This window comes from Dermacentor albipictus, chromosome 7 (assembly GCF_038994185.2).
Source record: "Dermacentor albipictus isolate Rhodes 1998 colony chromosome 7, USDA_Dalb.pri_finalv2, whole genome shotgun sequence".
Lineage (NCBI taxonomy): Eukaryota > Metazoa > Arthropoda > Arachnida > Ixodida > Ixodidae > Dermacentor > Dermacentor albipictus.
The window spans coordinates 75,496,061-75,509,460 of NC_091827.1; the positions used below are offsets into that span (position 1 = coordinate 75,496,061).

At 47.5% G+C, this 13,400-nt stretch overlaps 1 protein-coding gene across 4 annotated transcripts in view; it reads right to left on the reverse strand.

The window, feature by feature from the left end:
* LOC135899040 (uncharacterized) overlaps window positions 1-7,313 on the reverse strand; it is a 60,043-nt gene extending 52,730 nt beyond the window's left edge. For 2 of the 4 annotated variants that reach the window (XM_065428286.2, XM_065428285.2), the window contains exon 1: window positions 5,160-5,320. In XM_065428286.2, the coding sequence (XP_065284358.1) occupies window positions 5,160-5,306 (147 nt within the window). In that variant the 5' untranslated portion in view covers window positions 5,307-5,320. Of the gene's footprint in view, window positions 1-5,159; window positions 5,321-6,254; window positions 6,428-7,173 lie in introns of those variants that run through there. The other 2 variants (XR_010563504.2, XR_010563503.2) reach the window with 2 other exon arrangements.
* Window positions 7,314-13,400: the final 6,087 nt, after the last annotated feature.

The following is a 13,400-nucleotide window of genomic DNA, read 5'->3' on the forward strand; positions in this document are numbered from 1 at the left end:
GAACTCAATTTAACCCAGCGATGCACATAAAAAACTGGTATTTTACGTTTCACAATCAAGGTTAAGCACCTCCTAAATTTTTAATATCAACTAAGTTTCTCTGTGCTAACTACCGTTAACAAATGTAAATATTAAAGGATAACAATATCTGAAGACCTCAACTGGACTGCACATATCCCAAATATTTGTTCTACCGCTGAAAAAAAAAGTTATGGTTCTTACATCGAAAATTAAAACCCACTCCAGCCTCCTTAAAGTTAACAGCGTATATAACAATAGTAAGGCCTACACTGGAATATGCAAGCATCATATGAGACCCCCAACAAAAAGATCAATTCATAAAATTGAGTGGATGCAAGGAAGGGCCGCCTGGATTTACACTTTCAATGTATTCTTGTACTGATTCTGTAAAAGAGATGCCGCAAGAACTCAATTTAACCCCCCTCTTGGAACGCCGTCGTATAGCCAGACTAAAATTCTTGTTTTTGCTTTCTCAAAATTTATTTAGCTTTGAAAGAGTAGCCTAGTACCGTAGTAAGTCCGGAGCCGACGAAGTGACCACTGCAAGAAACTTTCTAGTATCTCAATCTCGTGGGAACACATATGCATACTGTTTTTTCACTAGAACCATAAGAGACTGAAATGATTTACCGCATACTATATGCGATGCTCAAACTGTAGAACATTTTGAAACCAAGGTTACGAAATAGTTTCTATCTTCATTACCTAACATATCTCGTGTAAGTTGTACAAGGTAGTATTGTGATGTATAATGTTGTGATGTATAGATGTAACATGTATCATGTAAGTTACAGAATGTAGTATCGTGATGAATTGATGATGAATGTTGGACATGACGGCTGTTATGTCAGATTTTGTATTACAGTTATGCATAATCGCACGCTGTGATTTGTAAATCTATGTTTTAGCTATGCATTGCTGCTTTATGTAAGCAATGATGTGTTTTGTGCTATATTTTTACTTCACCCCGGTAATGGCCCAATCGGCCAACACTACCTTCAAATAAAAAAAAATAACAACAATTTCCAAAATGAAATTTGAACTGCGCGCCATGGTGACATTCAGAAGATGGAGTGTTATGGGCACGCCCTACACTTCCGTATCTTTCCCAGTGCAATGCAAGCGGATGCCATTTTATACTGGCAATAAATCCGCTTCCGCTGAACGCACTCAAGTACTTTTGCGACAAGGTATTTCTCAAATAGCCTATTTTCCCATGAAATGCCTTTCTCCACTTGGATAAAACGTTGTTCAGGTCTTCCTTAAGGCTTTAGGGCTCAACTTCTCATGAACAGAAAAAAGAATGACCACGAGCGAAAGGACAGCGATTGGTGGTCAAAATGTTCGTTTTTCAAGGCACTGGCGAATAACCCTAAACAGTCAAGGCACTTGGTTTTTCTTATTAGTGAACGTGTGCTATTTCACCGAACAACTTACTGCGCATAGAATATTACACATGCGTACGACATATAAAAGATTGTTGTAAGCTTCTCCAGATATATATTCGGGCCTTGTTTGCGTTACTAAGTTTTTCTGTTTCATTAAAAACAGGAACAACTTGCAATCTGTGCTTAGTTACTATATCAAGGTTTTATACAAGCCTAGGTGAGGGAAACAACCATGCGTATGTGCTACGCCTGTTAATGAATCAATAATATGTGTTTCGATCTCGCCAAAATAGGCACGGCGCCTTAAGGTTTTCATGAATAGCTTGATCATTTATTCTCCTGCTAATAGGTTCCTTTGTTTATCACAGTAGACACATTTACACACTACCACACAAAACATCTTTGAAAAGGAGGTAGAGCAGAGGTGTACGCGAACTGGTCATTCATGAGGTATTATGTAAATCGCACACAAATTTGAGACGCGAACAAAATGACACCCAACGCATAAAGTTTTTTGTGCATGTGCCTTTCTTTCGTATCTCATCTTTGTGCGCAGTGACGGTGAAGATTTTAAAAAAATGTCCATGTTTATGGCAGTGACATTATGTTGGTTTCTTAAAGCATTATGCCTGCATCGCTATTTTGTGTTGAAATAGCATCAAATGAGCTACTGAGCGAAAAAGCCGGCGTCGGTAACAGCGAAAAGGCACGTTAATTCCCATTGCCTTTGACGCCACTCCATGCGCATGCCTCGACAGAGCAGAGTGGTGAAACGAGAACAATTGCTGCCACGCCAGGTGTTGCGGGAAGGGAGATGGCATCGCCACGACGCCATTCCACTCGCAAGCCTGTGTTAACGGCGCGTTCTTCGTCCGCGCAAGCTGTCACCTGCGTTCGCACTCCGGCAGCGTAATCGCTATAAAGAACTTAATGCGCAGAAAAAACTGAATAAATTCAAAACGAAAAAGTTTGCGGTAGTGGGTTTCGAAGCCACGACCCTACGCTCAGCGGGTGAGGGCCTGACCCTATGAACTAAACCGTCGCCGCCTGGTCAACAGGTCTGTGCATTCTCCTTTATGACATCACGCTGCTTGGCGCGAAATTTCCATTGCCAAGCCCGGCGTGACGAAAGTGGTGACGTCAATATCCATGCCGCTTACACGGGAGCGCCCACATTAGATTCCATGGCGGTCGGGCAAGGTAGCATGTCCTAACAGATCAGAGTGCACCAGCCTTGTGCTATCTAGGAGGCGTTGGCCCAGCGTCTCAACGCGGTCGGCTGCCCGCGAGTAGTTCGTAACTCGAAGGACGGCTCAGCGGCGTTCCAGTGGACGTTAATGTTTTCGCATTCAGAAATCATAAGAAGCGCTTAGGTATCCTCGGATTTTGTATATAGCTCTATGCTGTCTTGGAAAAGCAAAAAAACGAAGCTTTGTTAATAATGTATCTACTAGAACACATGATAAAATGTAAACAAAGATCCGCCTCTATGTTTAAAAAATTATAGTGGGGATGCTTTTGTTACGTATGTAGTCTGTTCTTTAGCATTTCGTGTACGAAGTTGTATTTCATACATGAGCGACGTAAGTAAGAAGTTCTAGAAATAGCGCCCACAGATGCTTTTGCCTACGCAAAGCCGCACAGCCCTGCTTTTGCCCCTTTTTTCGCCTATTTGCGTTCTTTGGTATGCACCGCAGTTGCCTTCTCCTAACTTTCGTTGCACAAAACCTACAACTCCCCAACAGCTGATTAAGAGTTATCAAGATATGCTCTACACACTTAGTTCAGCCATATCAGGACTCAGAAGCAATTACTATAGGCAAACATAAAAGAAGTATAAATTTACAAATTGCAGCAATTAATTATACTTGAAGCCGTTTATCCAAATCCATACTTCGCTTCTGAGGAGGAGTTCAGGGTTTCCCGGGAATGCTTTATTTTTTTTTTTCGGGGGGGGGGGGGGTAATGGAGGTGGAGAGAAACGTACACTGTCACCAAGTTTGCTTCAAAGCGGGTTCTTGAAGCGGTCAGTATAGAAAGACACAATATCGTAAAACACTTTTCCAAGCCAGCAACGGTCCAGTAATATAATAGCCTCGTATTTTCTGTAATACTTGAGTATTCGAAGAGGTATGCACATTTTCGAAATCGGTTCTTTGATCCCGAAGCGCTTGATTAGCGTTGACGTTTTGAGGCATTAGGAAACTCCTGCCCATTTAGGCACTGCTTATGAAGTGAGTTAATACGTGCTGCTTAGTGGTGCCACAAGTGTTGTCGCGATTCGCTCGTGATCACAATGGTAGGGTATGGGATAGTACGCTATGGTATGGTATGGTATGGTATGGTATGGTATGGTATGGTATGGTATGGTATGGTATGGTATGGTATGGTATGGTATGGCAAAACTTTAATGAAGTCCTGCAGATAGTGAGTCTTCACGAAGCGGGACGCTCCCACGTGGAAACCGGAAGGCCGAGCCTCTCGGCCGCATCGCGGGCCTGCTTGACAGCCCAGAGTTGGTCAGCCAGAAGAGGGCTGCGGAGAACCGCCTCCAATCTGGCCGAGCTGTTATCGATGATAGAGCGTGACCGCGCACACCACCAGGGCATGTGGTCTAACGTGGCTATTTCTCCACAATCGCGGCAGGTAGCATTGGTGTAAGCATCCGGACAGATTTTATGTAAGAGCGACGGATTGGGATACGTATCCGTTTGTAGTAGACGGAGCGTTAATGTTTGAGCTCTATTGAGCTGCGGTGGCAGAACAAAGTAGCTTCTATGGCTGAGATAGTAGTGCTTAGTAATCTTGCTGTAGGTGGAGGGCTTGTCCCTGTTCTCTGGGGAGTCAGCTTCCGATTGCTCGAGGGTAGCGCGTTGGGCAAGTTCACGCGCAGCCCCGTGAGCCGACTCGTTGAGGTTGGGAGGAGCACCCTTTATCTGACCCTGATGTGTGGGAAACAAATAAATGAAGTGGTGCGTGATTGCCTTGCCCCCAAGAAGTCTGAGGGCCTGTTTGGAAACGGCGCCTTTATTTCAAATGCTCTGACTGCAGATCTTGAATCACTATAGATGACATCTCGTGAGCTATCCAGCAGGCTAGGACAATAGCTATTTGTTCAGCTATATTGGAGTCCCTCGTACGAACCGAGGCAGCATCAATTATTCATTGCCGAGCATCAACAGTGACGATGGTGAACGCCCGACGTCCCTTACAAGAAGCGGCATCCACAATGCTGACGTCTCGCTGATCACTGTCTATTTGCCTAAGAAGGTCGGCCGCCCTTGCCCTCCTTCTACCGCGATTACGATCTGGGTGCATGTTCCTAGGTATGGGCGCGACCGTAATGTTCTAACGAATCGACGGAGGAACGTCACAAAACTCATCCGCTACTCTATCTGGGTGATATCCGAGTTCCTGCAAGATGGATCTCCCTGCCTTCGTTGTAGTGAGGCGAGTCAGCTGTGCGACCCACCTCCTCATTGTGTGATCACAATGGTCTCGAACTATAACTATCTGCCACAATTTACTCCATGTAACACGCATGTCGCAATTAAACCGCGAAATTGAGTAAAGGTGTGAACATCTTAATGCTTCGATGGTGACATTGAGCATTACATCATGTAAATCGGAGCGCAACATAGTCAAATGCAACAGACGCTGTCACAACGTAATACACTTCTAAATAAGCAGTCCCCACGCTTTCCGCAAGCACATTGATGTAGGTGGGTATATGAGAGAAATTTGACTTGCCTGCGAAGGTTCTCCGAAAGTTCGCATCTGCGCACGCCCTAAGTACTCCTTCACGGCATGGGTACGCGCCACCGTCATGGCAAGGCTCGCAAGTAAAGTCACGACCAGTGCTAGTAACATCGCCATACAAAAGCAGGAGCTCCGCATGATGCTCTTCTCAGCTCATCAATAAGACTAAAGTAGCTTTCGCTGGCGTTAGTGGAGAGACTACGACATTTCCCAATCATCGTACTGACTCGAAGGCCATGACCCGACATGTTTTTCAGCCAGAGGGTGCCCTTTGTAAGGCTAGTGTCGAACGCGAAAAGGGCATCTCTAGGCATTATGTTTAATCTATACACATTTGTGTTGGAATGACGTTGGTCGTCACATCTAGTTTGACGTCAGAAAATTAAAAAAAATACAACCTGGGGAAAAGTAGCTCCTCAAAATTGCAAAATTGAGCAAAGGTGTGAACATCTCAATGCTTCCATGGTGACATTGAGCATTACATCAAGTAAATCGGAGCGCAACATAGTCAAATGCAACAGACGCTGTCATAACGAAACACACTTCTAAATAGGCAGTCCCCCCGCTTCCCGCAAGTACATTTATGTACTTGCGGGAAGCCCAGTGGCCGAATTAACTGTAGCGCACCAAGCGGATGGTATTAACACTTACCGCACTCGCCTCCCCATTGTGTGATCACAATGGTCTCGAATTATAACTATATGCCACAATTTACTCCATATAACACGCATGTGGCTATTAAACCGCGAAATTGAACAAAGGTGTGAACATCTCAATGCTTCGATGGTGACATTGAGCATTACGTCAAGTAAATTTCCGTTCCGGATTCTTCCACAAAAAACCTAAGCACTCTCTCGCTGTTAGGACATACGACAGCGGTCGCCCTTTTGCTCACGTCGATGATAAATAGCAATGGTTCTGTGCAGGTATTTAGCGTGCAATGCATTGTTCACGAGCCTGTCACTAGCTTGAAGAAGCGAATGTCACTATATTCCTACTATCCATTCCGTCGTCTCACTTGCAGAATGCTTCATGAGGCTCATGACGCTTCGACAACCTTGCTGCTGTTGTCGAACTTCCCCTTACCTGCAGCACATAGAAAGAGAGAGAGAGACTTTATGTGGTTCCTTCAAGGATTTAGCGTCTCGAGGTCTCCGTCGTCTTCTTGGGCGCCGGCGACTTGGAGCCTCTTCTGGCAAGGGTGGGCCCCTATTCCAGGGCTCCACTGAGCCTAGCTATCTCACTAGCGTGCTGCACTAAGGCCCTTTGGGCCGTGAGCTCGCAGCTGGTAAGCCGACTCTCCCATTGCTCCGCACTCGGGTTATTGTGTTGGTGGAATGATTGATTGTGTTTACATTCCCATGTGACATGATATAGTGTGGGTGTGGCCCCGCACCATGGGCAGGTGTCTCTGTATTGTGTTGGGTATATTTTGTTTAAATGCATAAATTTGGGAAGGAGTTTGTCTGCAATCCGCGCCAACTCGTTGCTTCCTCCTTCGTTAGAGCTTTGTGTGGTAGGGGATATTTGGCTCTCGTCCCTCTGTATAAGTTTAATATTTCTGTGTATCCTCCTTCCCAAGCGTGTGGGTGATACTCCAGGGCGTGCGACTGCTCTGCTCGCAGAGAACGAAATTTCAACAAGAGCGGACACTCCCAAAGAGCCCAGCGGCCGAATTGACTGTAGCGCACCAAGCGGATGGTATTAACACTTACCGGACTCGCCTCCCCATTGTGTGATCACAATGGTCTCGAATTATAACAATATGCCACAATTTACTCCATGTAACACGCATGTCGCAATTAAACCGCGAAATTGAGTAAAGGTGTGAACATCTTCTAAATGCTTCGATGGTGACATTGAGCATTACATCAAGTAAATCGGAGCGCAACATAGTCAAATGCAACAGACGCTGTCACAACGAAATACACTTCTAAATAAGTAGTCCCCACGCTTTCCGCAAGCACATTTATGTAAGTGGGTATATGAGAAAAATTTGACTTGCCTGTGAAGGTTCTCCGAAAGTTCGCATCTGCCCACGCCCTAAGTACTCCTTCACGGCCTGGGTACGCGCCACCGTCATGGCAAGGCTCGCAAGTAAAGTCACGACCAGTGCTAGTAACATCGCCATACAAAAGCAGGAGCTCCGCATGATGCTCTTCTCAGCTCATCAATAAGACTAAAGTAGCTTTCGCTGGCGTTAGTGGAGAGACTACGACATTTCCCAATCATCGTACTGACTCGAAGGCCATGACCCGACATGTTTTTCAGCCAGAGGGTGCCCTTTGTAAGGCTAGTGTCGAACGCGAAAAGGGCATCTCTAGGCATTATGTTTACTCTATACACATTTGTGTTGGAATGACGTTGGTCGTCACATCTAGTTTGACGTTAGAAAATAAAAAAAAATACAACCTGGGAAAAAGTAGCTCCTCAAAATTGCAAAATTGAGCAAAGGTGTGAACATCTCAATGCTTCCATGGTGACATTGAGCATTACATCAAGTAAATCGGAGCGCAACATAGTCAAATGCAACAGACGCTGTCATAACGAAACACACTTCTAAATAGGCAGTCCCCCCGCTTCCCGCAAGTACATTTATGTACTTGCGGGAAGCCCAGTGGCCGAATTAACTGTAGCGCACCAAGCGGATGGTATTAACACTTACCGGACTCACCTCCCCATTGTGTGATCACAATGGTCTCGAATTATAACTATATGCCACAATTTACTCCATGTAACACGCATGTGGCTATTAAACCGCGAAATTGAACAAAGGTGTGAACATCTCAATGCTTCGATGGTGACACTGAGCATTATGTCAAGTAAATTTCCGTTCCGGATTTTTCCTCAAAAAACCTGAGCACTCTCTCGCTGTTAGGAAATACGACAGCGGTCGCCCTTTTGCTCACGTCGATGATAAATAGCAATGGTTCTGTGCAGGTATTTAGCGTGCAATGCATTGTTCACGAGCCTGTTACTAGCTTGAAGAAGCGAATGTCACTATATTCCTACTATCCATTCCGTCGTCTCACTTGCAGGATGTTTCATGAGGCTCATGACGCTCCGACAACCTTGCTGCTGTTGTCGAACCTCCTCTTACCTCCAGCACAAAGAGAGAGAGAGAGAGACTTTATTTGGTTCCTTCAAGGATTTAGCGTCTCGAGGTCTCCGTCGTCTTCTTGTGCGCCGGTGGCTTGGAGCCTCTTCTGGCAAGGGTACCCTATTCCAGGGCTCCACTGAGCCTAGCTATGTCACTAGCGTACTGCAGTAAGGCCCTTTGGGCCGTGAGCTCGCAGCTGGTAAGCCGACTCTCCCATTGTTCCGCACTCGGGTTATTGTGTTGGTAGAATGATTGATTGTGTTTACATTCCCATGTGACAAGATGTAGTGTGGGTGTGGCCCCGCACCGTGGGCAGGTGTCTCTGTATTGTGTTGAGTACATTTTGTTTAAGGTGTATAAATTCTGGAAGGAGTTTGTCTGCAATCTGCGCCAACTCGTTGCTTCCTCCTTCGTTAGAGCTTTGTGCGGTGGGGGATATTTGGCTCTCGTCCCTCTGTATAAGTTTAATATTTCTGTGTATCCTCCTTCACAAGCGTGTGGGTGATACTCCGGGCCGTGCGACTGCTCCGCTCGCAGGACACTCCCAAAAAGCCCAGCGGCCGAAGTGACTGTAGCGCACCAAGCGGATGGTATTAACACCTACCGGTTTCGGTGTTGGGCGCGCGCGCTTTGAACGCCAGTTGGAGCACGCCACCCCGGCTCCACTGATCGGCGCGGCATTAATTATTTTGTTTTTCGCTTCTGCTGCTGAACCACGCGTGGCCTTGGCGCGGAATCGTTTTGTTATTTAGTAAAAATGATTGCGAACGATCTTTGCAAGCCTCCACGGAATCTGTGTCACCGTTTCATAAAGAAAACGCAAGAAGTCTTATAAAATTATGAAATATTTTTTGCTCTATATAAATCATCGTTCCGGGCTTCTTGTGCATTCATCCAAAGTTATGGCACCAGGTAAGCAGCAGTCGTTGCCGTACGAGGCTCCACCGGATGCCATCAGCTGAAAAAAGTTAATTACAAGCATGTACTATTTTGGTTTATTGGCCTAACAGGAATATTGCGTGTAGAGGCGAAACGTCCGTAAGTGGGGAATGAGTGGCATTACGGATAAATTCCCTTTTACATACATTTCATAACAAATAGACTGCTCCAAAACAATGCCATGAAACCTGATGGAAACATCCTATTTTCAAGCATCCTTAGGCATTAAGAATCTTTAGGCATTTTCAAGCATCAGGCATTATTTCCTGCACTTTAAGAGCACAAATGCACGGGTGACTGCGCGTTTCCAAAACACCTTGGACTCACTCGACGCGACGGTATTCCAAGTACAGAGGTGGCTACAACACAGGCTCTCAGCCAGACCATGTTACACGCTCGCAGAATGCCTTCTAGGCGCACTCAAGACAGATTCGTGGGTGCAAAGCCTGTTTTCAGTCGCTCAGAAGACAGAAATGTCAAGTTATTACGCTCCTTGGCGTCATCTTTTACGCGTCCTGCCGGCGCAAGCAACCAACTCCCGTGTTATCACTTTCGGCAGTCGCTCATCGCGTTTTTCGACAACCGTGAGTACCTAAATTAGGTATATGTTGTTGCAAGGCCATAAAAACCGTTGCAAACTTGTCCCACTAATATTCAGTAGACGCAAAACTAACTCGCCCCTGGAGGCTTGCTTTTTTGCTAACAGCTTCACAGCCCTAGGCGCAGCTAGCACGCCTCACAGGTATCCGAAAAAGTTACGTAATGAATTACAATAATTTTTGGGATAAGAGAATGCGCCGCAAACTTTTCCCAGTAGGATTCAGTACACGCGAAAATAACTGCGGCACATAGCAGAGCTGCTTTTCGCTAACTGCGCCACTACGCAGTGCGCGGCCACTGTGCTTGAAAAGTGCCCAAAAAGTAGCGAAATTAGTTACAATAATGTCTGGGGTCAGAGAAAGCGCCAAAACTTGTCCCGGTAAGATTCAATACACGTGAAACCGCGTCACATGGCCGCGGTGCTTTTCGTCACAAATGCAGGTGCGGCGAGTTTGCCCAAGAACTACCGAAACAAGTTATAATGATGCTTGGGCTCAGAGAAAGCGTCGCAAACATCTCCCAGTACGAGTAATTAACTCAAATTAACTAGGCTTGGATGGTGGAGCTGTTTTCGACAACTGTGTCACTATATAGGTTCAGATTTGTGCAGTAAGCGTAAATGTGCTTGAAGTGCGTCGCAGACTGTCAAACAAGATTCCTCACTTTGCTTAGTCCAGTAGTGAAGCGGTGCCGTGTCGAAATGCAGAAGGAACACAAGAGAACGCCGGGAGCCCCAAAAACGGGCTATGTTCAAAACAGACGGGTCGCCAAGCACGCGAGCATCACATGCGCAGTGGGCCTCGCTCGCTCGTTTGCATCTCGGGCGGATGAGGTATGCACGCGCGTCTGGCGTGCCGCTAGCTTGTTGCTAGGCAACACACGAAAACTAAGTCCCCAAGTTTAAGTTCATTTACACGCGAAACTGTTTTAGTTTAGGTGCGAAAGAATAGAGAGAGAGAGAGAGAGAAACGTTTATTGTACGAAACAGTGTCCTGAGCGAGGACGGGTATCACCCTAAGGTGGGAAGGCTCCTTAGTCCAGGAACCCTCTGGCTTCGACTGCCCTCTTGGCCCTGGCGACGACTTGTCGTGAGTCTTCCAGGTCCCCGAGGAGTAGCTTGGCCTCCCACGTTTCGAATAGGTCGTTTGCTTCTATTGCTCGTTTTGCGTGCGTCTCTGGTTGCATTTCGCTGCATTCTTGCCACGGGCATTCCAGGAGCAATTGTGCCAGAGTGTCGGGTACGTTGCAGAGTGGGCAGAGGTATCCGTTGAGCGTCGGGTAGAGGCAATGCATTATCATTCCGTGCGTGTACGTACTACTTTGCAGGCGTCTAAGGATCAGGCTTTCTTCTCTGTCGAGTTTAGGGTGCAGTGGAGGGTACATTCGACGCTCGAGCCTGTAATGTTGCAATATGGCCGAATAGTGGGTGTGTACGGCCTCCGTCTCTTCTGTCGTGGGTCCGAGAGCGCGTGGGGAGAGGGGAGCCCGGCTGACGTACTCGCGGGCAGCGGCGTGGGCCGCTTCATTCCCCTCTAGTCCCTCGTGTCCGGGTACCCACGTTACGGAGGTGTGCGGGAGCGGAGTGCTTCGTCTTTTTAGTATCTTGAGTGCATCGGCCGAGATGTGGCCCCTCAAGAAGTTTCTGCAAGCGGCCTCAAAGTCGGTGAATATAACCGCTGAGTCTGTGCATGTAGTGGTGGCGAGAGCGATTGCCGCTTTTTCAGCCGTTTCCGGGTTGCGTGCCTTGATGGTTGCCGATGCTAGCTCGGAGCCTTGGGAGTCTATGACGCTGAGAGCGTACGCGTTTCGATGCGGATACTTGGCCGCGTCGGTGTAGCGGGCATTCGGGTCATGCTTGAAACTTCGTTTGATGGCGTTGGCTCTAGCTTGTCTTCTACTCTTGTGATATATGGGATGCATGTTGCGCAGGACACGTGCGATGCAAATGCACTCTCTAACGTCCGGTGGTATTCGCTCTTTCTTGTCCGTGTCTGCGACATACGTCTCGCTGTAGTTCAGGTGTTGCAGTACTGATCTCCCTGTGGGCGTGAGCTTGAGTCGTTCTAGCTGGCTGTTCTTGTGCGCTTCGGCGAGCTCTTGCCACGTGTTGTGGACGCCCATCTGAAGGAGACGTGATGTAGAGGCCATGGCGGGGAGTCCCAGGGCGACTTTGATTGCCTTCCTTATCATGACGTTGAGCTTTTCTATTTCACCGTTCTTTAAAGCCAGGTACGGCGTGCCGTATGTGATGCGGCTGGTGAGCAGTGCTTGTATTATGCTTAGAGTGTCTTGCTCCTTGAGCCCGTTTCTTTCGCTTGAGATCCTCTTGACAAGGTGCGTGAGTTGCGAAAGGGTGCGTTCTAGCCTCGGTAGGCTTGCAGCTCCCGGTCCGTCTTTGTGGATGTGGAGTCCAAGTACTCGCATGGTGTCGACTTTCGGGATTGTTGTCCCGTTGAGTGTGATGGTAGGGTCGGGCTCTTCGTAGTTGGGTGGTCGGCCTCTCGTTCTTGCTTTGAGGACGAGGTGCTCAGACTTCTCTGGGGCGCAGCGGAGACCGCAGTTTCGGAGATAGCTTTCGATGGTGTCGACGGTTTCTTGTAAGCTACTTTCTTGCCTTCCAACGTTCGTAGCTCTGGTCCAGAGCGTGACGTCATCAGCATACATAGCGTGACGCAGATCTGGTATGATCTCGAGGAGTGGGGGTAGCTTGATCATAGCTACATTAAAGAGTAGCGGTGAAATGACCGACCCTTGCGGGGTGCCTCTGTTTGGAAGTAGGAAGCTTTCACTGCGGATGTTGCAGGGTCCGACTGTTGTCGTGCGGTCCATCAGAAAGTTTCTGACGTATGCGTAGGTCCTAGCGCCGCAGCCGGTGTCTTCGAGATTGGTGAGGATCGCGTCGTGGCTAACGTTATCGAAGGCTCCCTTGACGTCTACTGCCACTATGGAGTATTTGCTTCGATTGTTTAGGTGATCTAGAAAGCCTTCTTTTAGTTGTAAGAGCACTTGCTGCGTTGAGAGGTGCTGCCTGAAGCCGAACATGGTGTCTGGTTTGTGGCCGTTGTCTTCCAGGTACTGGGTAATGCGATCGTGAACCATATGTTCGAAAAGCTTTCCCGCGCATGAGGTGAGGGAAATTGGGCGTAGGTTCTCCAACCTGAGAGGTTTGTTGGGCTTGGGGATCATGGTGATGTCCGAGTGTTTCTACACAGCAGGCAGTTCTCCTTTCTCCCAGCACTCATTGTAGTAATGGTGGAGAGCCTCGGTGGCCTGCGGCGGTAGGTTGCGTAGGTGTTTGTTAATGATCCGGTCTATACCAGGGCTAGTATTTCTAGTCAGCTTAGATAGCGCTACGTGGATTTCGGCCTGCGTGAAGGGTCGGTCGAGTTCTGGATTCGGTTTTCCAGAGTATTCTTTGCTGCGAGTTGCCGCGGTAGAGGGTGCGTCTCCGCATTTTTTCTTTTGTAGTTCTCGCAGGAGGTGTTCTTCTGATCCGGCGTGGTTGTGGATAAGACTGTGAAGATGTTGCTTCTGTTTCGTTTTGGTGGGTTCAGTGGCCAGGAGTGCGAATAGGAGGTGCCAGGTCCTCTTCG